Genomic DNA, 22,215 nt, shown 5'->3' on the forward strand with positions numbered 1-22,215 from the left:
GAAATTCCCCCATGCGCATTATATCACAGTTCTAGATCCATCCTATACCTCAAAGACTTTGGGTTTTTTTTGGCAAGTATGTCATGCTGTCAATTCACCCACTCCATATACTCCCCACCTCCCACCTCCCCTGCCATTTTTTCCCAAGATAGATGTAAAAACTTTTTAATAGAAGAACCAGATATTGTACTTTTCTTGTTCCTGTTACCGTATGGTCAGCTACATATTAGGTGCTTAATACATAGGAGATGATTGATTTTTACCTGCACAAATGGATCACTCCAATGTGTACAAACTGGGCATTCCGAAGGAATTTCCAAACTTGTGTATTTTCCATTTGAACCACAGCACTGTGGAATCCCTGGAGTTCCAGAAAGTTCTTAAATCCAGCTTCCATGGAGCTAGACAGTGAAGGAGAAATAAGGGTTGGCTCCACCATGTCTGTACGAAGAAGTCAGAAGGGATCCCCATGCCAATAGATGACATAAATCCATGTATGCAAATCATCACTTTCACCTTGACTCCTTGCTATGGGCTACCCGTCACTGATATTTCAGGAGATACCTGATGATCTAACCTACCTCCCTTATCTCTAGACTAGAATTTTACAGAGATTAAGAAGTTTTTTTTTTTTTTTTCTCCATTTGCAGTATGTGGAGAATTCAGATAGTTTGGCGCTCTCTCTAATGCCAGTATTATGATATTGTGCTATATCTCTATGTGATTCTGGGAAGTCACTTACCTTCTCTGCAGAGCTGTAATAAAGAATTTTTGCACCCTGGCAGGCACCAGAAGCCATGATAGAGGGCATGGGGGAGGGGAGAACAGACAGCCTGCAGTGAGAGACCAAGATACTAAAGTCTTGGGGAATATGCCCACTCTTCATCCCCAGAGGAAGAGGTTCATTTGGTAGCTTTCTGGTGGAACTGACCTTAGTACCTAGCTGCTGTCAATGTGTTTCTTCATATTGTTCTATAAGATCCTTGATTACATGGGTGGGGGTGAGTAGAGTTGTAATTCTTATACTAAAATTCTTTTGGGAAGAGGGCTGAAGAAGGACTTGTAACCACCCCTGCCCCAGTCCCCAAACACTCAAAGTATCAAGTAAAAACTAGAAGATGCTTGAACATCATCTAGTTCAACCATACTATCCAAGAATTTCTTAGAGGAGAAAATTGAGACCTCAGGGATGCTCAAGTAACTCTTACTGAAATTGGGGCCAAATTGAGGTAGAGTCATATGGAGCCCAAATCTCATAGATTTACAGAATTTAAGAATTATAAGAGACCCCCCCCCCATATTTTACAGAAGAGGAGAGAGTTGGTATCAGAGTAGGGTTTAGAATCCAGTCTCAGTGCTCTTTCTAAACCAGAATATTGAAATTTGAACTTCCTCCAGGGTTCAGGGACACGGGATTTCCCAGATTATTGGTCATTGGTCTCATGAATTGGAACAGTCAGCAAGGAGGCAAGTCCCTCCATTTTTTCCAGGTTCATTCTGGCTCTTAGCTCACCAAGGTCTAACAGAAGGACAGGAGAGAGGTAAAGGTATTATCAGTACCTTCCGGGTGAAAGCAAAAGGTTCTGACAACTATAGCAAGATTCTCTTCAATCCTCTAAGGAAGTGGACCTCAAAAATGTGGTTGGTTTTTTGTTTTTTGTTTTTTTGCTTATAGCTCATTATTTTTTGGTGTGGAGAATCATGACATACTGAATGTTAAAGCCAGTGATACAGTAGATCTGAGAAAGAATCAGAGAAGCTGTTTTTTAAAAGTTCTTTGTTGGGTCAAGTTTTTTATGTAGCTAGTTATAGTTAGCTATCATGCATCTACCTTTACAAGCATTCATTATTTTTCCCTCTTATTGTCCTCCCCATTGAACAATTTTCTAAAAAGTGAAAGTAAAACTCTCACAACAGATATGCAGTCTGGCAAAACAAATTTGGGGTCAAGTTCTGAATTATTTTGAGGTTCATGTATATGTATAAGAGGAAAGTTTTGTTTATTTTGTGAATTCTATATTACCATACCATATATGCTGGGTAAGTAAAATTGATGTTAAACAAAGTTGTATATAATTTATTTTACCTACAATAACATAATATTCACAATTTCCCAGCATACTTTTTGAGAACTACTGCCTAAAACTGAATCTTAGATCAGCGTTTCTTAACCTCTATTTTTTGGTACCGTGGCAGTCTGGTGAAATTTATGGATCCTATTTTCTACATTTAAAATAGAATGAAGTGCTAAATGTCAGTTACATGTTAGATAAAAGAAAGATCCATTTATTTTTTCCCATCCAAGTTCACAGGCACCCTTAGGGATCTGTGGAACCAAGGTTAAGAATCCTTGTCTGTTTTAGATCATAGATTTAGAGGTAGAAGGTCAGGTCATCAATTCCAACTCCCTCATTTTCTAGATGAAGAAACTGAGAAGTTAACTAATTTTTCCAGGGTCATAAGGCTAGCAGTCTCAGAAGCAGAATCGAAACCCACATCTTCCTATTTGCACATTTAGCACATTTGCCATTTTACACTATACTGCTTCTTAAATGATCAAGCAATTTCCCTCAATGGGACTGCTGCCAAAGCTACCATCACCCACATGATATCTTCATCTCAGACCTGGATGACTATTTTCTTTTTCTTCTTTTTTTTTCCTTGCAGGGCAATGAGTGTTAAGTGACTTGCACAGGGTCACACAGCTAGTAAGTGTCAAGTGTCTGAGGCTGGATTTGAACTCAGGTCCTCCTGAATCCAGGGCTGGTGCTTTATCCACTGCACCACCTAGTTGCCCCATGGATGACTATTTTTAATGGCAGTCCCAGTGGTCCTTTCCCCAATTGTCCTTCTGTCTCAACCTTACCTATATGAGGCTAGTTCATTGGAGCTCTGGGCCTTGGATTCAGAATCTTGCACCTTGCTCAGATGTGGAAGGGAGAGGAAATAGGTGGTGAAAAGTTTATCCTCTAATCCCTCCAGAGTTTCCTTAAACTCCAGTGCTGCAGTGACCTCCCATAAAGCCTGTATTTCCTGAGGGGAAAAGAGAGAAAACAATTGGGTTCATTCTCAGCAAAGATAACAAAGAAAGGAGGCTACTTGTAATCAGAAGTCCAAAGAATAAAGATTAGTTTTTAGACTCACCTTGGGAAAAGGAGGGATTGGGTCCTGAGATTTAAGCCTTAACTTTGTCTCCTTTCTCTGGCCTGTTTTACAGTGGAGGAGAACTGGTAACACCAAGATCGCAAGGCAAGCATCATTACCAAACAACCTCCACAGCTCTCTGATATCCCTACAGGAAAAAGACAGGGATCCAAGCATTAAAATCAAGAGAGACAAGTACAAAGAGGAAACAGGGATTAATGTAAATAACTGAGTTATCTGGGCAAAGCTCCATCCATTACCCAGAAAAGTTACTTTGATTATGGAACTGAATAATTAAAAAAATAAATCAATAAGAATTTATTAGGTGACTATTATGAGCCAAGCATTGTGTTAGATACTGGGGTTATAAAGACAGAATAAAACTGTCCCTGCTATCAAGGAGCTTATTATACACATATAAGTAAATGTTGTTGAGTTGTTTCCATTGTGTCTGACTCTGCATGACCCCCTTTGGGGATTTCTTGGCAAAAGTATGGGAGGGGTTTGCCATTTCCTTCTCCAGATCATTTTACAGATGAGGAACTGAGGCCAACAGGGTCATACAGCTAAGAAGTGTCTGAGGCCAGATTTCAACTCAGGAAGATGAGTCTTCCTGACTTCAGCCTCAGCACTCTATCTACTGTGCCACCTCAATGTTCATATAAGTAGATACAAAATGTATGAAATAAATGGAAGGTAAATGGGGACTGGGGTGGAGAGAGGGGAGGATTCATGTAGGAAGTGATTCCCTTGAGCTGAAACCAGGAATTCTAAAAGACAGAGGTGAGAAGGGAATGCATTCCACTCATGGACAGTCTTTGCAAACCACAGAGGTGAGAAATAGAACGTCAAGTGTGAGGAACAGCATGGAGACCAATTTGGGTCAACTGAAAGGTATGTGAAGGGGAATAGATTATGGCAAGACAGGAATAAGGAGGTCAGAACTAGGATGTGAAGAGTCATAAATGCCAAAAAGGAGGGTTTGAATTTGATCCTAGGGGCAATAAGGAACCAACCACCGTTGCTTGTTTTTTGAGTAGGGAAATAATATAGTCACATCTACCATTTAGGAAAAACACCTTGGCAATTGAATGGAGGATAGACTGGAAAGGGGAGAGAATTGACGGAGAGAGACCAGTTTTCTAATTACAGTTAGATTCCTGCCTATTTCAATAGTACAGGTTTTGAAGTGATGAGATCTTAAACTAAGAGGGCAGCCATGTGAGAGTGTAGAAAAGATTAAAGAAAAAAATGTATTGTGGAGGTTGAATAGTACAGATATGGTAACTAATTGGATATGTGAGATTAAGGACAGTGAGGAGCCAAGGATGTGGTTGAAAACCTGAATGACTAGAAGGATGGTGGTATCCTTGACAGAGACAGACAAGTTAGGAAGAGGGGAAAAGATAATCCATTCTATTTTGGACATATTGAATTTGAGATGCCTCTAGGGATTCCATTTGGAAATGTTCAATAGGCAGTTGGGCCTGGAAATCAAGGTAGAGGCTAGGGCTAGATATATAGATGCGGGAGTCATTTGTGTAGAGATAATAATTCACGGGGGCTTTAGTAGAAACAATATCCTGAGGCCCCATCCTAGGGAGGCTAGGCTGTTTTTTCCTTAAAAGGTATTGAGGTTGTCCTCGATAATTAATTGACTCAAGGGACTAAATGCTCATACTATTGATGTAGCTTCCTTGTGATTTAGGTTAAAAAAAAAGTCAAGACACAGGAAGTCCATTCGCTCTGACAGATGATAGATAATAAGATACACAGAGGGAGGGAACCTGCATCCAACTGAATCAATGGTATATTCTTTTTTTTCTTCACACGATAACTTTGTTGTTATCTAATAGTAAATTGTACTTGTTGAATCTGAGGTTTCATGTGCAATCATCTTTTTTATTGTACCATGTTATAGAAATGCTTGTTTTATTCCATAACTTAAAAAATAATTAATTAACTTAAAAAATCCATTATGTGGTGTGTTCTTGCTGAATACCCTGTTATGACTAAGTAAAATGTTTCTTAACTGCAGATAGTCTACATGTCTCAATTCATTTTAGTCTTAACCTTGACCTACTCTACTAGCCCAAATGAAGCCTGGTTTATTACAGTAGCAGAATTTGCCAAAAAAGAAAACAAAACAAAACAAAAAGGGGGCAGCTAGGTCATGCAGTGGATAGAGCACTGGCCTTGGAGTCAAAAGGACCTGAGTTCAAATCTCATCTCAGATACTTACTAGCTGTGTGACCCTGGGCATGTCACTTAACCCCAATTGCCTTAAAAGCAAAGCAAAACAAAACAAACAAACAACAACAACAACAACAACAAAACAACCCAGAAGTTTCCAAGATAGAAGGAAGGTGTAGGGAAAGGAGGGAGGGACACAGGAAAATAAACTTGGGCCTGCACCTACCACAGGCAGGACAAAGCAAAGGAGATTGAGGAGAAACAATCAAGATAGATGGGAGGAGAACCAAGAGAGGGCAGTATCTTGAAAACCCAGAGGGCAAAGAGTATCCAGGAGGAAAGGCTAGTCAATAGTGTCAAATGCTGTAAATCCATATCCATTCCTAGATGATACAAGTTTAGCTTTGATGGTCCATAGGTTAGCGCACCATTCCTTTTGCTTGGGTAGCTATGTGAAGAATGGTTTGGAGGGGGAGGGAAGGGGAAAATAGACTTAGTGTAGGAAGATCTTTTACTAGTCTATTACAATAGTGAAGATAAGAAGAGGTGAGGGCCTGAACCAGGGTGTTTGCAATGATAGTGAAAATGAGGGGACGGATCCTAGAGATATTTTAGAGATAGAATCAATAGGATTTTTAAAAAATAATTTAAGGGAAAGGGTGAAGGAGAAGAAAGAGTTAAAGATAACTGAGATTTTGATCCTTGGAGAAAGGAACAGTAGTATACCTATCAACAGAAGTATAGAAATTAAGGAAAGGGTCAGTGATGATGAAGCTGATGATAGGGTTAGCTTTAGACATGTTGAGTCTGAGATGTTGATCCAAAAAGTGATGTTTTACAAGGAATTGGAAATACAGGACTGGAAATGTGGGAGACATCTGCATAAAAGTGATAATTGAAGCCATAGGAATGATCTATTGCCAAGGAAGAGAATGTCAAGAGAAAAAAAGAGGGGGCAAAACCAGAAACTTTGGGAGACCTGACACCAACAAGATAGGAGGAGGACTTAAGAAGAATCAGCAGAGGAGACAAAGGAGCAGGTTTGACTATTACCAGATGTCGATTGAGAAAGAAAAGGGGGAAGAAAAATTTTCTAATTTTATATAAGAGCCCCTTGAAGGAGAAGTGTTCAAAAATTTTCAGAAGGGGATTGCAACCTTTAGGCTGAGCTGTTTATCCAGTTTCACAACTAAGCAACCTTAAAAAGGAAGCCAGGGCAGAATGTATTTCTTTTTAAAAATGGGAATGAAGAGGGGCAGCTAGGTGGATAAAGCACCAGCCCTGGATTCAGGAGGACTTGAGTTCAAATTCAGTGTCAGACACCTGACACTTACCAGCTTTCTGATCCTGGGCAAGTCACTTAACCTTCATTGCCCCACAAAAAAAGGAGTGAATTAAAACAAATTTTCTTTGGAAACTTTTCTTGAGCACATTTGCAATACCCCCTAGAGATAACTGAAGGGCGAGGGAACCACTATCCTAGGCAACTCACTCATCTCATCTCAGAAAAGTAGAAAGGAAAAGAAATATACACAGTGTAAAAGGCACAGGCACATAAGGGTGAGGTTGTACTTACTTGTCATAGGGAAGTGGATTTTTCAGGAGGCAGGGCACCACAGTTTTTGGATCCAGCTTGGTCAGCTGCTGGATTGTAGCTGTAAGTTCCCTTCGTACTAATTCGTCCTTTAAGGAATGCAACATTTCCACCAAGATGGTAAGAAGACCTGGGATCTGCAAATACAGCAGGGGAATACAGAGTGACTTCACTTTCACTTATGATTAATTTGTCAATCAAGCATTAATTAAGCTCCTACTGTGTGCCAAACATTATTCTAAATGTTGGGGATACAATATCTGCCCTCAAGGAGCACATCAGGAGAGAAAACAAGAACAGAAAAAATATACATAAAAATACACAAAGTAGGCGAGGTAGTGGACGAGAAGGTTGGGGGATCAGGAAAGGCTTCATGCAGTTATTACTTGGCATGATAGATGATCACAGTGCAATTAAAATCTAACCAGTCAATATTGAATACCTCCTTCCTGTATTTATATCCAACCTCATATCATTACCAGTTTCCTTTGTTTTACAATTGACTGGAATGATTTGGAATTGGAATTCCAGTGACTGACTTTTTTTTCTGGGGTCCATCTGAGTCATAACTAGGAATTGTTGTGCCTAGGTTAAGGCACCCTCAATCTAGAGAGGGAATGGATATTTCCCTCTGGGAAAAGGAGACAGAGCCTTCAATATACTGCTGTTGGAGAGGTCTGGGGTGGGGGTGAGGGGATGCAAGAGCAGGGTGGGACAGAGGAGGTGCTCAAGCTTCCTTCTTTAATTATTATTAAATAGGGTACCAAGCACTTTTGTTTCTTTTTTGTTTCTTTTTTTTTTTTTTGGTGAGGCAATGAGGGTTAAGTGACTTGCCCAGGGTCACACAGCTAGTAAGTGTCAAGTGTCTGAGGCCATATTTGAACTCAGGTCCTCCTGAATCCAGGGCTGGTGAGTACTGTTGTTTCTAAGTTTCCAAGAGCTGTCAGCCTCTCCAAAATTTAGTACCTTTTAGATTTGGGGCTCTTCCCTAGCCGCCTCACCCTAGTTACAGCTCTTCTCTCCATATCATTTGCCATGGATACTCCTACAATCTTCCTCATGGAGGGCCGCAAATGTGACAAACCTTATGTACTGCCTTGAAACACACAGCATTACCTCGTCTTTGACTCTGACCCCATTGAACTCTACCACCATCCTCAACACGAACACAATCGACTGAGGGCAAGTGACTCTATCCACTATCCCATCAGAGGCAGTATACAGAAAGGTCAGCAGCTCCCCCAGTGGCAGGTGGTTAAAAATGAGCTGAAGAAAAACAAGAAAAAAGTAGGCCCAAATCCTAAGAAATGCAAACATGCCTTGGAATGGACACAATTTTGCTTGAAATGGCAGCCACAGCTGTGGACCTAGTTCTATTATTATTTTTTTAACATTATTTTTTTTTGTGTGGGGCAATGAAGGTTAAGTGACTTGCCTAGGGTCACGCAGCTAGTAAGTGTCAAGTGTCTGAAGCTGAATTTGAACTCAGGTCTTCCCGAATGGAGGGCTGGTGCTTTATCCACTGCACCATCTAGCTGCCCTAGCAGAACAGTGCAGTGGGACTAGCCAGACAGAATATTTACCCTCATTCAATGATATATCTAGAGATGGAAGAGACCTCAGAGGCTGTCTAGTCTCACACTTGAAGAAACTGAAACCTGGGGAAGTTTGGTCATTTCTGCAAAATCAGTTGGTGTCAGAGGCGAGATTTGAACCCAGCTATGAATTGAGAGACAGTGTACTTTTTACTGTACCATAACCCATTAAGCAACCCATAGATAGCCATAGGTATTTCTATTTTTTTAGAAATGCTGATAATAAAGATCTCTGGAAGGCTAATCAACTGTGATGCAATCTTTTGGAGGCTCTCTTTACACTTAACTAATAAATAAGTTCCTATAGATAAGGAGATGGCAGGACCATATAGGACCCTTATTTTAGGATAATCAACAACTGCTCTTCATTTATTCAATATTGCCCAAGTATTACAAGGGCATCTAGGTGGTTCTGTAGATAGAGCACTGGGCTTGTAATCAGAAAGATTCATCTTCCTGAGTTAAAATTCAGTCTCAGACACTTACTGGCTGTGTGACCCTGGACAAGTAACTTCACCCTGTTTGCCTCAGTTTCCTCATCTGTAAAATGAACTGGAGATGGAAATGGCAAACCACTCCAGTATCTTTGCCAAGAAAACCCCAAATGGGGTCACCAAGAGTCTGAAACAACTGAAAGAACTCAATGACAAATAACCTGTATATAGCTTGTTTGTCTCCCCCATTAGATTATGGGCTTAAAAGCAGGGACTGTCTTTTGCCTCTTTTTGGATCCCCAGTACTTAACACAGTGCCTGCCCATGGAGTAGGTGATTAATAAATATTTATTGACTAACTGGCTAATTCATGGTCCCCAAAGGGATAAACAGTGGTGTTTCTGTGTTGTGGAAGCAAGCTTTCTGATTACATGTCTTAGAAGCTTCTCCTCTACTCTTCTGAAGGGAAAAGAATAAAGTAGATTGCTGGAGGCATTTGGGGGGAACATGGACAGATGGGCAAGATGTGAGGAACAAGCAAACAGTAAAGCGCCATGGTTTTCCTGACCACACTACTCCGCGGTGAGACAAAGTCTTTGATGACTATTTTTGCTGCCCCTGATTATGGCTTTAAAGCAAAATCCAATCCTTCCATAAAAAGTCTGAGAAGTCACATGAGAGTCTCCGAACAGAACTGGCTGTGACTGTGGACTCTATTCCATTCATGCCTCAGTGGTACAGGGCTCCAAATAGCCCTGAGCCTAACCTGCTAGCTTGAGCCAGCTCCCTCCCTAAGAAAGCTTTGTATTACATAGAAATGGGTTGATGTCATAGTGGGATGAGCAGTGGGTGACTGACTGGCTCCAATGAGAGTCAGAGCTGGGCTCTGGTATCATGGCCCAGGTTTGACCCTGAACTCCAGGTTTCTAGTCTTGAAATGGGATTCCGGATTTAGAACAGAAAGGGACCTTAGAGATCCTCTAGTGAGTCCAGCTCCTTTATTTGACAGATAAGAGGATTGAGACCGAAGGAATAAAGTGACATATTTATTTTAGGTGATATAGTAGCAGCACCTGAATTTGAACTTAGGTTCTTTGACTCTAAGTTTAAGGTTCTTTGCATTTTACTGTTGTTATTTAGTTGTCTGAGGCCAGATTTGAATTCAGGTCTTTCTGTCTCCAGGTCCCCTGCTCTATCTGCTGTGCCACCAAACTGTCCCACTATACTAGGCTACCACAAAGGGTTGATATGACTATGGATCTGAAGGAGGAATTGTGACCAAAATATTTTGTAAACTCTAAGGATTGATCTCTCTCTCTCTCTCTCTCTCTCTCTCTCTGTCTTTGTCTCTCCCCGGCCATATAACTATATATGTATATGTGTATGTATATGTATATGTGTATATGTTTGTATATATATATATATATATATATATATATCTGTAAGGGCCTAAAATTCTAGCTATGATGTCTAAAATCTAATGAGTGGTTGCCTTAAATTAGAAAATATATAGCACCAATCTTTGGGCATTAAGTATTTATTAAAGTATATTAGGGGTTAGTAAAGAGAAACACGTGGATAAAATATCCTTATTCTACCTGTCCCTGCTGCCTCTGATGCCAAGCCCAAGTCAGGGACCAAAAAGACTTTGCTCCTCCCAGAAGCCTCCTGTAAAACAGGAAACAGGGCTGTCCACACACACAGCTCCAAGCTAATTGGTTGGTAGCTCGGATTGACAGGACCTATGAGGCAGCAAATGTCACTTCCATACGCTAAAGTCATATGGTTTCTTTTCAGGCCAGAGCTCACACTATCCCTCCCAGCAGGGGGTGTCATTTCAGTTCTCACATATATAAACATAGGTGTTCTACACACATACATATAAACACACATATATAGTTGTTGTTTAGGAATGTTAAGGCTCTTTATGACTCCATTTGGGGTTCTCTTGGCAAAGATACTGGAGTGGTTTGCCATTTCCTTCTCCAGCTCATTTTATAGATGAGGAAACTAAGGTGAACAGCATTAGGTGACTTGCTCAGGGCCACAAAAGCAAATGTCTGAAGCCTGATTTGAACTCAGGAAAATGAGTCTTCCTAAACTCCAGACACAGCATTCTACGCACCATCTAGCTGCCTCATATCTGTCTGTCTATTTATCTATGAATGAATATATGTGTTGAGATGCTGCATGACAAGAGTCACAAGAGGACAAGTATCAGAGTCAGGGAGCAGGATATAATGGCAAGAAAGCCTATATTTGCTGGGCTGAAATGCCAACTCTCCCATTGACTACCTGTGTGATCTTGGAAGTAATTTTGCCTTTTACAGGTTTCAGTTTTGTCATCTATACAATGAAGGGGAGTTGGGTGTGGAGAAACTAGAAGACCTCTCAGGTTTGTTTCCAGTTCTGTATCTAAGATCCTGAGACCTGTGTTTAAGTTCTGCCTCTGATATAGACTGGCTGTGTGACTCTAGGCAATCACTACACTTCTCCATCACCAGGCAACTTCTAAGACTGGAAGCTGCTGAACAATTATTGATCTGCAATGGTGGAAGAGGAGTTCTTTTTCTATAAATTCCCTAAATGAATGAAATCACAAGTCTAGACCAAAAAAGTACTATATAGATTACTAGATGCATGTGAGCAGCTATTATTACTAGAGATGTATTGCTACTTATTCAGAAGCCAATTTATTGATTTGTATTTTGAACCTCTCCCCCTACTCCCCAGGCTGCCCTGTCCCTCAAAGGAATGATTTTTTGTCATGAACTCTTTCGTCCTTACCTTAGCAATGTCAATGGGATTGAGGTTAGAAGTTTCTGCTTCTTGGGCATTGGTCATCAGGTTGTAGCCTTCACTTTCTGAGAACCCTGAATAAGATGCCAGTTAGGTTAAGGAGATGATCTCACCTGTTTTACTCTGCTTCTTTCATGTAGAGTATCAAAGTCAGAAAGTCCAGGATTGGACTAATCAATAGGGCATAAGGTATAAATTCCATGGACTAGAATGTTGTTGAGTCATTTCAGTTATGTCTGACTCTTTATGATCACATTTGTGATTTACTTGGCAGAGATAATGGAGTGGTTCTGCCATTTCCTTCTCCAGTTCATTTTCCAGATGAGGAAACTGAGGCAAACAGGGTTAAGTGACTTGCCTAGGGTCACACAGCTAGGAAATATTTGAGGCCTAATTTGAACTCAGGAAGATAGTCTTCCTTACTTCAGGCCTGCCACTCTATCCATTGCACCACCTAGCTGCCCTAGGGACTAGTACATATACATATAATATACATATACATGCACATACACACTTACACACATACATACACATACACATGCACATATATACATACATACACACAGTGTCCTAAAAGTCTTAGTGTACTTTTAAGGTTTTAGTAATAGGACTTTTGAGATTCTATGTATGTATGTATGTATGTATACACATAAATTATATGTAGGGAAGGGAAAGGAAGAGGAGGGAAGGGGAGAGGAGGGGAAGAAATAAGCATTTATATAGTACTTACTATGTGCCAGGCATTGTGCTAAATGCTTTATACAAAAAAAAAAAATCTGATTTGACCTTCACGACAACACTGGGAGATAGGTACTATTAAAACTTCCTATTTTACAACTGAGATAAACAGAGGTTAAATGACTTGCTAAAGGTCACATAACTAAGAAATGCTTGGATTTTAATTTATATCTTCTTAATTCCATCCAGGCCTAGCCTTGTATCCACTGTATCACCAGCTACCTCAAAGTATACTTACAGCTCTGAGAACCTACCATAGAAAGTTTTTTGGTTCACATAGAACAGTAACAGTATATCAGAATTGTAAGTAAAGTTTTCCCCAATCTTTACTTTTCTAAGTGATTTTAGACTTTATTAGCTGATAATGCTTTGAGTGATATGCAAATGAAAGCTGTAAAAGTAGGTTATTGGTCAATTTGTTCTCTAATACATCTTTTCATGTATGTAGCCTACAGTTTGTGGTCAGATTAGTCATTCCTTACTGATTGATATATGTGATTTAAGAGTGTTCTTTAGTATTCTAAGTAGCTAGTGATAAGATGCAAAAATAGGTAATAAGCTTATGGATCAAATCGTACTCCCTACATGTATCATCATATGCAAGTAGCATCTTGTGGTTAGAATAGACCAATGAGAATAAAGGTCAGTTACCAAAAAGAGATGAAATGAACCAGTCAGAGTTGGTTAAAATGATATGGAAGTCTCTACAAAGCAGGATATCACAAACGATGGTGCCTCAGGAAGCAAACCCCTGCATGCTCTTTGTTTTAAGATTTGAGGCATGCATATCGTAATCATATGTGTGTTTACCCTTGTTACTTAGCAATGATAGTACTTTAGGACCAGTATATAAGGAGACAAGTGATCATGCTGTTACTGTATAATTGTATTTGTAAACCTTTCAAAAGTAGTCTTTTGGGAACCTACCTAACAAAATTGATCTGTCTGTGAGAGTTGGAGTCTTTGGGTCCTAGACCTGAGACTGGTTTTATTGTGATACAGGATCTTTCTCTCAATAAACCTATTTTCTTTTGGCTTGGAGATTTTATTTTTTCCTTTATTTAACACTGTGACTTAAAATTTTTGCAACAATTTTGGTGACCCCCACCATGATTGGGCAGAAATTCTGTCCTTTGAGTTCCCTTCTTCAATCAGGGATTCTGTTTTTAGCTCAAACCTCGGGCTATTTGCCCCCCATTCCCTTCTTGAAGGGGAGAGACCCAAACAGAGATTATTCACCTAACTGGACCTACTCCAAGCTGGTGAGTATTTAACAATTTGCAGATTGTAATATTAATTCTATTTCCATTCCTTTCCTTTCTTTCCTCTCCTGTCCTGTCCTGTCCTGTCCTGTCCTGTCCTGTCCTCTCCCCTCCCCTCCCCTTTTCCCTTTCCCCTTTCCTTTCCTTTCCTTTCCTTTCCTTTCCTTTCCTTTCCTTTCCTTTCCTTTCCTTTCCTTTCCTTTCCTTTCCTTTCCTTTCCTTTCCTTTCCTTTCCTTTCCTTTCCTTTCCTTTCCTTTCCTTTCCTTTCCTTTCCTTCTGACACTAAGTAAATTTACATTTGGGTTTAAAATTAGAAAGGTAGTTGTAAATTATTCTCAGGATTTCCTAGGTTTCAATTTTAAAAAAGAACTTCTGCTTTTTGGTGCTGCCTGCTAGAAATGGGAAAGTTCTCCTTTAATTTAGTTTCTGTTAGAAAGAGAATTATTTATGATTTTTATCTTGTAAAAAGGGAGATATAGAAATGTTAGGATAATTAGAGACCAAAGATTGCAAAAAAGTAATAATTTGTATTATTTGTAAATCATAATTTGAACAATGAGTATAATAAAAATTGGGAAAACTTTATTAAATTTTGGGTGAAAGAGAAAGGTGTGAAAGGGCCCAGCAATCTGGGTTAGCAGCTATACTTGTGCTAACCATTATGGCAGACAGAAAGAGAGATCCAAATGGCCTGACCACCAGAGCGAGTGCTCCAGGATTGAGCCTTAGTTGTGAAAGAAAATAGACATACTATCTGGTCCTGTTTGCCTGGTACAAGCCAGGCCAGTCCATGCTCTCTGTGCGAACACCATGGGAACTAAGCTAAGTAGAATATCAATTCCTAAAGATTCTCCATTGGATACATTTTTTTTTGTTTTTTGTTTTTTTTAGGCAATGGGGGGTTAAGTGACTTGCCCAGGGTCACACAGCTAGTAAGTGTCAAGTGTCTGAGGCCGGATTTGAACTCAGGTACTCCTGGATTCAGGGCCGGTGCTTTAACCACTGTGCCATCTAGCTGCCCCTTTTGGATACATTTTTAAAGAAATGGGACAAAGGAGGATTACCTTTAGGAAAGGGAATTGATAGAGAAATTGCCATTGGATATTGTTTTGACTGGTACAAAAATCTTAGGAACTTCTACCCCTAATTTAGAACCTTCGATCTTTATATTCTAGACAAGGTAGAAAATTTCTTAGAAAAACAGGAAAAAATGGGAACAGAATAATTTGTTGGAAAGTGTTATCTACAATGATTTCTGAAGAAAGCAAACAGGGAAAGAATGAGTCCCTTGCTCTTTACTCTCTAGTAAACTGCCAATCAGCTCCTCTTTCTTATTTTGAACCTGAAGGAGGAATGGAGAATAAGATGAAGGAAGAATGGCATTCCCCCAATATGCTCCAGTCTCCACTTTTCCCCTTAATAGACAAGCCTCAGTTAAACGCACAGGGGAATTTGCTTTATATTAGAGAACATCATCTTTTTAGACCTGATTTAGCCATGTGGAAGCAGAATACACCATCCCCCCCACCCCATTTTGATGAAGACCCCATAGCTGTTATAGATCAATTTAAATCTATTTTTCATGGGCACAACCCTACCTGGACTGATTTACAAGACATGGTGGGTGTTTTGTTGTCAAAAGGAGAAAAATGAGCAATTATGGAAATGACCAATCATGTGGTTGTAGGTCCAGGAGGAGGAGGAGGAACATGGCCCCTACAAGATCCCAATTGGGATCCAAATTCTGTAGCAGATATGAATTAATTAAGAGATGCCATAGATAATTTAGTTAGAGGAATAGAGCTTTTTTCAGAAAGACCAGAAAATTACAGTAAGTTCCAAGAGACTACACAGGAAAGAGACGAGACCCCTATGAGGTTTTATGATAGATTGTGTAACAGTGCTAGAAGGTTTGCTAGACTGGACCCTATAAATCCTAGGGATACTGGAATAATAAATGTTGCCTTTGTAAATCAGTCTCTTCTAAATATCAAGGAATTTTGTTGTTTTTGTTTGTTTTTGTTTTTTTACTATTTCCCTGGATAGCATGAAAAGAACATTGGGGAACTAAAAGCAATTGTTCAACATGTGTATGAGGGAAAAGGTAAGGGAGAAAGATCTCATCAGAAAACCAAAGTGGTATTAGCCACTATTCAGAAAATGCTTCAAGGTCAAGGACAAAGGAGGGAAATTTACTTTTTTTTCTATTGTGGAAAAGTAGGAGGCAAACAAAGAATGCTTCAAAAGTAGGATCAAGAGAAAAAGAAACTTGGAAATGGTCAGGGAGTAGGACAAGTAGTGAATCAAGCTAGTTATGGGAACTGGAGCATTGAGAATAATGTTTCAGCATGACGGTGCAGGGGAGAGGTAGAGAATCTGCATAATGCAACTTCCATTGAGACCCTTGCCCCTGCCCTATTCATTCATGCCTCTCCCTTACCCAATATTGATTTATATGTTGAAGGTGTAAAATGTTCTTGTTTAATTGATACTGGTGCTTCAAGGTCTGTGTCAAGATTTGTCCCCAGGGGTAAAGGAGGTATTGTTAAAAGAATGCCAGTGGTGGGAGTTGAGGGGCATAGTCAACTAGCCTCTCTGCTATCCCCACTTGAAGTTACTATTGGTTCCATCACAGTTATGCATTCTTTTTTTATGGATACCAAAATCTCCTATCAATCTTTTGGGTAGAGATCTATTATGTAAATTGAAAGTTATTATTCATTGTGTGCCAGACAATACACTGTTGACATGCCTGATAAAAACATGTTAACCCCATTGGTCATTGATGTATTAAGTGGATATTGTAGTGAGGATTTGTCTGCTTTGATGTCATCTCAAGCTGAAGGCTTCTCTATTCCAGACACCTTATTGGATGATGTTTGGGCAAAATCTTCAAACTGATGTGGGACTACTCAAATATTACCACCAAAGAAGGGAAACCACCATCTGTGCCTCAATATCCACTTTCTAAAGAGGCAATTATTGTTATTACTCCCATAACTGACTTTCTTATTAAACAAGGGATTGTTGTTCCATGTAGGCCAGAGGCAAATATTCCTAATCTCCCAGTAAAGAAGCCAAAGTCTGGTCCTGCTCATAAGCCTATCTATTTTTTTGTTCAGGATCTTAGAACAATTAATGCTGATGTTATTATTATTCTTCATCCTGTTGTTCCTAACCCAGCCACTATTGTGACTGCTATTCCCTGTGATGCCACTTGTTTTTCAGTATTTGCCTTATGTACAACCTTCCATTCAATTCCTTTAAGTCCTGAATCCCAATATTTGCTTGCATTTACCTGGCTAAATTACCAGTATACATGAACCAGATTACCAGAAGGCTTTATAAACTCTCCAACAAGATTGTCTCTTTTTAAAGAAGGACTTATCTATTATCACCTTTAAAGGTTCCACCTTGATTCAGTATGTGAATGATTTGCTCCTAGCCTCCCCTAGCCAAGAAATTTGTTGCTATTCTAGCTGCCATTTGATCCAGGAGCTATTTCAGCAAGGACACAAGATATACAAGGCAAAGGGACAGTGATACCAAATATAAGTAGAGTATTTGTTTTTTATTTTGTCACCAGGAAAAAGGACTATTTCCCCAAGAAGGATAAAGGCTCTGCAAAATCTATCAGTACCCAAGACCAAGAAACAGGTATGTACTATACTGGAGGCAGATCTTGAATTCCTTCTTTTGGGGAGATTGTGAAACCCCTCACTGCTCTCACCAAGACCTCTCTTACTGAACCTTTACAAATGGAACCAGAACATGTGGTGGCCCTGAGAGAGCTTGTAAAAGCACTCATGACTGCTCCTGCCCTTGGGTTGCCTGACTATTCAAAGCCCTTCACTCTCAATGTGCATGAAAGGAAGGGAGTGGCCTCTGGAGTCCTGACCCAGACCTTTGCATTCTCCCAACACCCAGTAGCTTACTTCTCTGCTCAACTTGTCCAGGAGCTCCACCCTGCTTGAGGGCTGTAGCTGCTAGGGCTTTGCTGGTGGAAAAATCTGCAGTTAGTATTGGGAAATCCTTTGGTTGTTCAGTTCTCTTATGAGGTGGAGGCTTTGCTATCGTGCCACTGAACTTAGGCTTTCTCAGACCAGAGACTTACCAGATATGAAGTGACCCTGTTAGGGAATGAAAACATTACTATCAAAAGATTTAACACCTTGAATTATTCCACATTGTGGGCTAATCTTCTGTTATCTGGGGAATGCCTACATGACTGTAAAACTGTTGTTGAGCTGGCTGAGAAACCTCAACAAGATCTCACTGATGTTCTTCTTGAAAATCCCCAGTTAGTCTTATATACAGGTGACTCTTCATTTATGCAAGACGGAAGGAGACTCACAGGGGCTGCTGTGGTTACTGAATATGGCATTTTGTGGTCAGCTTCCCCTCCATCAACTTTGAGTGCCCAGGCAGTTGAACTTAAAGCCTTAACAAGAGCTTGCCATTTGGTCAGAGGGAAGAGTGTTGATATTTATTCAGACTCCTGTCATGCTATTGAAATATGCCATGTAACAGGTATGTTATGGCTGCAGAGAGGATTCTTAACTTCATCAGGAAAAGAGGTAGCTCACTCTGACTTGATTTGCCATAAATATTGTTTTTGTACAATTTCTCCCCCTTTTCTCTTTTTCATGATTACTATTGTTCACTGTTTCCCTCACTCTGACTTGATTAAAAATTTGCTTGGAGCTATCCAGCTACCTCAGGCATTAGGCATAGTACATTGTTCAAAAAAGGAACAATCCAGTGTCCAAAGGAAATGAAAGAGCCGAGTCAGTTGCAAAGACAGCAGCCATTGAAGGTCCTGTTTATATTATGCCACTGCAAACTCCTGATGTTGACAATGATGTAGATGAGGATAAAGATGCTGGAAATGAGATTTTTCCATGGACTGACCTCATTTACAAAAACAAGGAAGTATAAATTTGGATACAATGGTATACTGCAAAACAGACATTAGGGGTAGAAGTAAGGAAATCAAGCCTTTTTCCCCAAGAAATGTTATCACCAAACCTGCCTGGAACTTCATGCAGAGGTTATTATGGTGCACAGGCAATCACAGATACAATAAGACAGGCATGGGTGGCTCCTGGAATCACTTCCGTGGCTTCTCAAATCACATCAGGTTGTATTGAATGTTTAGCTTTTAATCAGCATGCTTTTTTTTTTTTTTTTTTAGTGAGGCAATTGGGGTTAAGTGACTTGCCCAGGGTCACCCAGCTAGTAAGTATTTGAGGCCGGATTTGAACTCAGGTACTCCTGACTCCAGGGCTGGTGCTCTATCCACTGTGCCACCTAGCTGCCCCAATCAGCATGCTTTAAAAAAGGTGGCATATAGTGGTCACCCCTTAGCATAGCTTCCATTGTAGTCATTACAAATTGATTTTATAAACTTGCCAAAAGTTGGACATCTTAAATACTGTTTATCACTGACAAATTAACAAAGTAGGTGAAAGCTTTTCCTGCTTTTGAGGCTGATGAAGCCTTTGTGGCCAAAATAATGATGAAAGATTCTATCTAGGTATGAACCTCCAGCCTAAATTGATTCAGACAAAGGTTCTCATTTTACTGATACAGTTGTTTCTAGAGTCTATGCCAATTTGGGAATCATTCCTAGATTCCCTACTCCCTACCATCAATCATCTGGACAGGTAGAGTGTATGAATAAAACAATTAAGCTCTTGATTGGAAAATGATGTCAGGAAACACATTTGAAGTGGCCTGATGTACTACCCTTAGCTCTGTTTCATCTGAGGAGACCCAGAGGAGATTGTCCTATTTCTCCTTATGAGATATTTCTTGGTCATCCATCCTTGAAAACAAGACCATTTGTACCAGGGTATACCTCTAGGTTAGGGGGAAATCTATCAATAGCTAAATATATAAGAGTATTACAGAATAGGTTAAAGTTACAATTCATTGGGGCAGTAGTTTAATCTGGCCTCATTGATTTTTCTTTGCATGCTTTTCTACGTGGTGATTATGTATACATAAAAAAATTTTAGTCGTTCTGGTAGAAATCTGTTTGGGAAAGAATCTTTTCAAATTATCCTAACTACTCCTACAGCAAAGTTGAACAGAAGGATCTGTGGATTCATTGTTCCCACATCAAAGCTGCACCTTTTATCTGTTGAAAATGGCTTCCAATCTTACTGAAATGGTCTCTAATCTTAATGAATTTTTTTCTACCTGATTAGATCTGGAATCAAGTGATGACAAGGAGACTATCCAAGACTATCAAACAGGAACCAGAATCTTATCCTCCTGCTTTTGAGTCAGCTGAGCCTACCACATCCTCAAATGTTAATATGAATGATTGTGCTCCTGTGCCATGTATCACTCAACCATTGAACACCGTAGCTATTGTTATGTTAGAAACAATGTTGCTTTGTATGATCTGTAGCAGAAAAGTTTATAGAAAAGTAAGGGGAATTCCATGCTGTCATGGCTGTCATAATTTTCAAAGGAGGGTAAATGCTAAGTACTGGAGTACCTATTAACGATAGCAATTGTCCCACTTCTTTTAAATGTCATGAAAATCCAAGATGGATTTTACATTGTTGCTTTTGTAGGTTTCTGAAATGCATTAAGGTTGGATTGAAGTTAAAACCTTCCATAGTAATGTCCTATGGATCTTATGGTCCTCCACGTATAAAATGTTTTAGACAATCTTTTTATGGAAATATTAGTTATCCCTGTTGTGCTCACTATCATTATAGTGAGAATATCCCCCAAGTCTAAGCTGTGCTGTGTTTATTGTTCTGTAACTGTACTAAAACAAATCAATTTCTTTGTACTAAAATAAGTTTTACCCATTCACATTATTTTGTCTGTAATTATGCACCTCAGTTGGGGATGGCCCCCTCTAGAATTTGTGCTGTCCATAGAGGACTTCCCTCTATGGATTGGGTTGTATACATTTTTGTAGATTGTTAATGATCCAAGAGATAAATGGCCTCATTTGTTCTTGGATCAAAGGAAGGATAATGTGAGTGAAATTTTCCCTAGTTCTTACTTTTCTAAGTGATTTTAGACTTTATTTTAGTAGCTAATAATGCATTACTTTAGGATCTGTGAGCAGATTAGTCATTCCTTACTGATATATATGATTTAAGAGTATTATTTAGTAGCTTCAATAACTAAATAAGTAACTAGTGATAAGATACAAAAAAACCCAAAACCCTAATATTGCTCTGGAAGGCAACAGGAGCACTGCTGTATATTCTCAGCTGATTCCTGGGTGGTGATGTTTTTCAGGTTGTATAATTTCCCTTTCCCCATTTTATTTCCTTTCCCTTGATCATACTGATCCTGTTTGTGTTTTTTTTTTAAGTTCGTTCTTGTTCAAATAAATCATGCTCTGTTTTGAGGGAGGCTGCCAGTCTCCTTCCTTTCCCCAATATTACGGCGAGCCGATTAGCTAACACTCCCCAATTAAAAATTGGTCCCCACAGCTCTAAGCTTATGGATCAAATCACCCTCCCTACATGTATCATCATAAGCAAGTAGCATCTTTTGGTTAGAATAGGCCAATCAGAATAAAGGTCAGTTACCAAAAATAGATGAAAGGAACTAGTCAGAGTTGTTAAAAATGATACAGAAGTCTCTACAAAGCAGGATGTCACAGATGATGGTGCCTCAAGAAGCAAACCCCTGCATGATCTTTGTTTTACGATTTGAGGCATGCATATCATAATCATATGTGTGTTTACCCTTGTTACTTAGCAACGATGGTACTTTAGGACCAGAATATAAGGAGACAAACGATCCTGCTATTACTGTATATTGTACTTGTAACCTTTTCCAAAGTAGTTTTTGGGAACCTATCTAACAAAACTGGCCTGTCTGTGAGAGTCGGGGTCTTTGAGTCCTATACCTGAGACCAGCTTTATTGTGAAATAGGATCCCTCTCTCAATAAACCTATTTTCTTTTGGCTTGGAAACTTTTCTTTTTATTTAACCTTGTGACAGAAATTTTCATGACAGAATAGAGAGAGCACCAGAACAAATGTCAGAGGACCTTCACTAATACAATCTAGGTTCTGCTATTAAAAAGCTGGGTGACCTTGAAAAAATAATCACTTAAACTTAACTCTGGTAAGTCCAATCACCAAACATGACTTCAGAAGACTGATGATGAAGAATACTTCTCACCTTTTAAGAGACAGGTTGGTGAACTAGAGGTACAGAATGAAACCTATATTTTCAAAGAGCTAATGTACCAAGTTGCTTTGCTTCCCTAGGCTTCTTTGTTCAAAAGAGAGAGCTTCTTTTGAGGGGAAAGTTGTGGGGAATGGATTGGGTAGTGATGATTCAAAATAAAAAGGAGAAAAGAAAAAAGAGTGCCAATAAAACATTAAACACCAAGAAAGTAGACAGAAGTTCAGTTCCTGCCCTCCAGGTGCTTACATTCTAATGGTGGAGACAGCATACACCTGAC

The 22,215-nt window shown here is 39.5% G+C and overlaps 1 protein-coding gene across 1 annotated transcript in view; it reads right to left on the bottom strand.

Annotated features, from left to right (window-relative positions):
- Nucleotides 1-22,215, bottom strand: part of LOC122753514 (maestro heat-like repeat-containing protein family member 1) — a 131,162-nt gene that overhangs the window by 17,208 nt on the left and 91,739 nt on the right. The window contains exons 22-28 of the mRNA XM_044000904.1: nucleotides 12,490-12,514; nucleotides 11,748-11,833; nucleotides 8,048-8,197; nucleotides 6,914-7,068; nucleotides 3,145-3,292; nucleotides 2,867-3,033; nucleotides 264-401 (exon numbers count right to left, since the gene is read on the bottom strand). Of these exons, the coding sequence (XP_043856839.1) occupies nucleotides 264-401; nucleotides 2,867-3,033; nucleotides 3,145-3,292; nucleotides 6,914-7,068; nucleotides 8,048-8,197; nucleotides 11,748-11,833; nucleotides 12,490-12,514 (869 nt within the window). The remainder of the gene's footprint in view (nucleotides 1-263; nucleotides 402-2,866; nucleotides 3,034-3,144; nucleotides 3,293-6,913; nucleotides 7,069-8,047; nucleotides 8,198-11,747; nucleotides 11,834-12,489; nucleotides 12,515-22,215) is intronic.

This window comes from Dromiciops gliroides, chromosome 4 (genome assembly GCF_019393635.1).
Source record: "Dromiciops gliroides isolate mDroGli1 chromosome 4, mDroGli1.pri, whole genome shotgun sequence".
Classification (NCBI taxonomy): domain Eukaryota; kingdom Metazoa; phylum Chordata; class Mammalia; order Microbiotheria; family Microbiotheriidae; genus Dromiciops; species Dromiciops gliroides.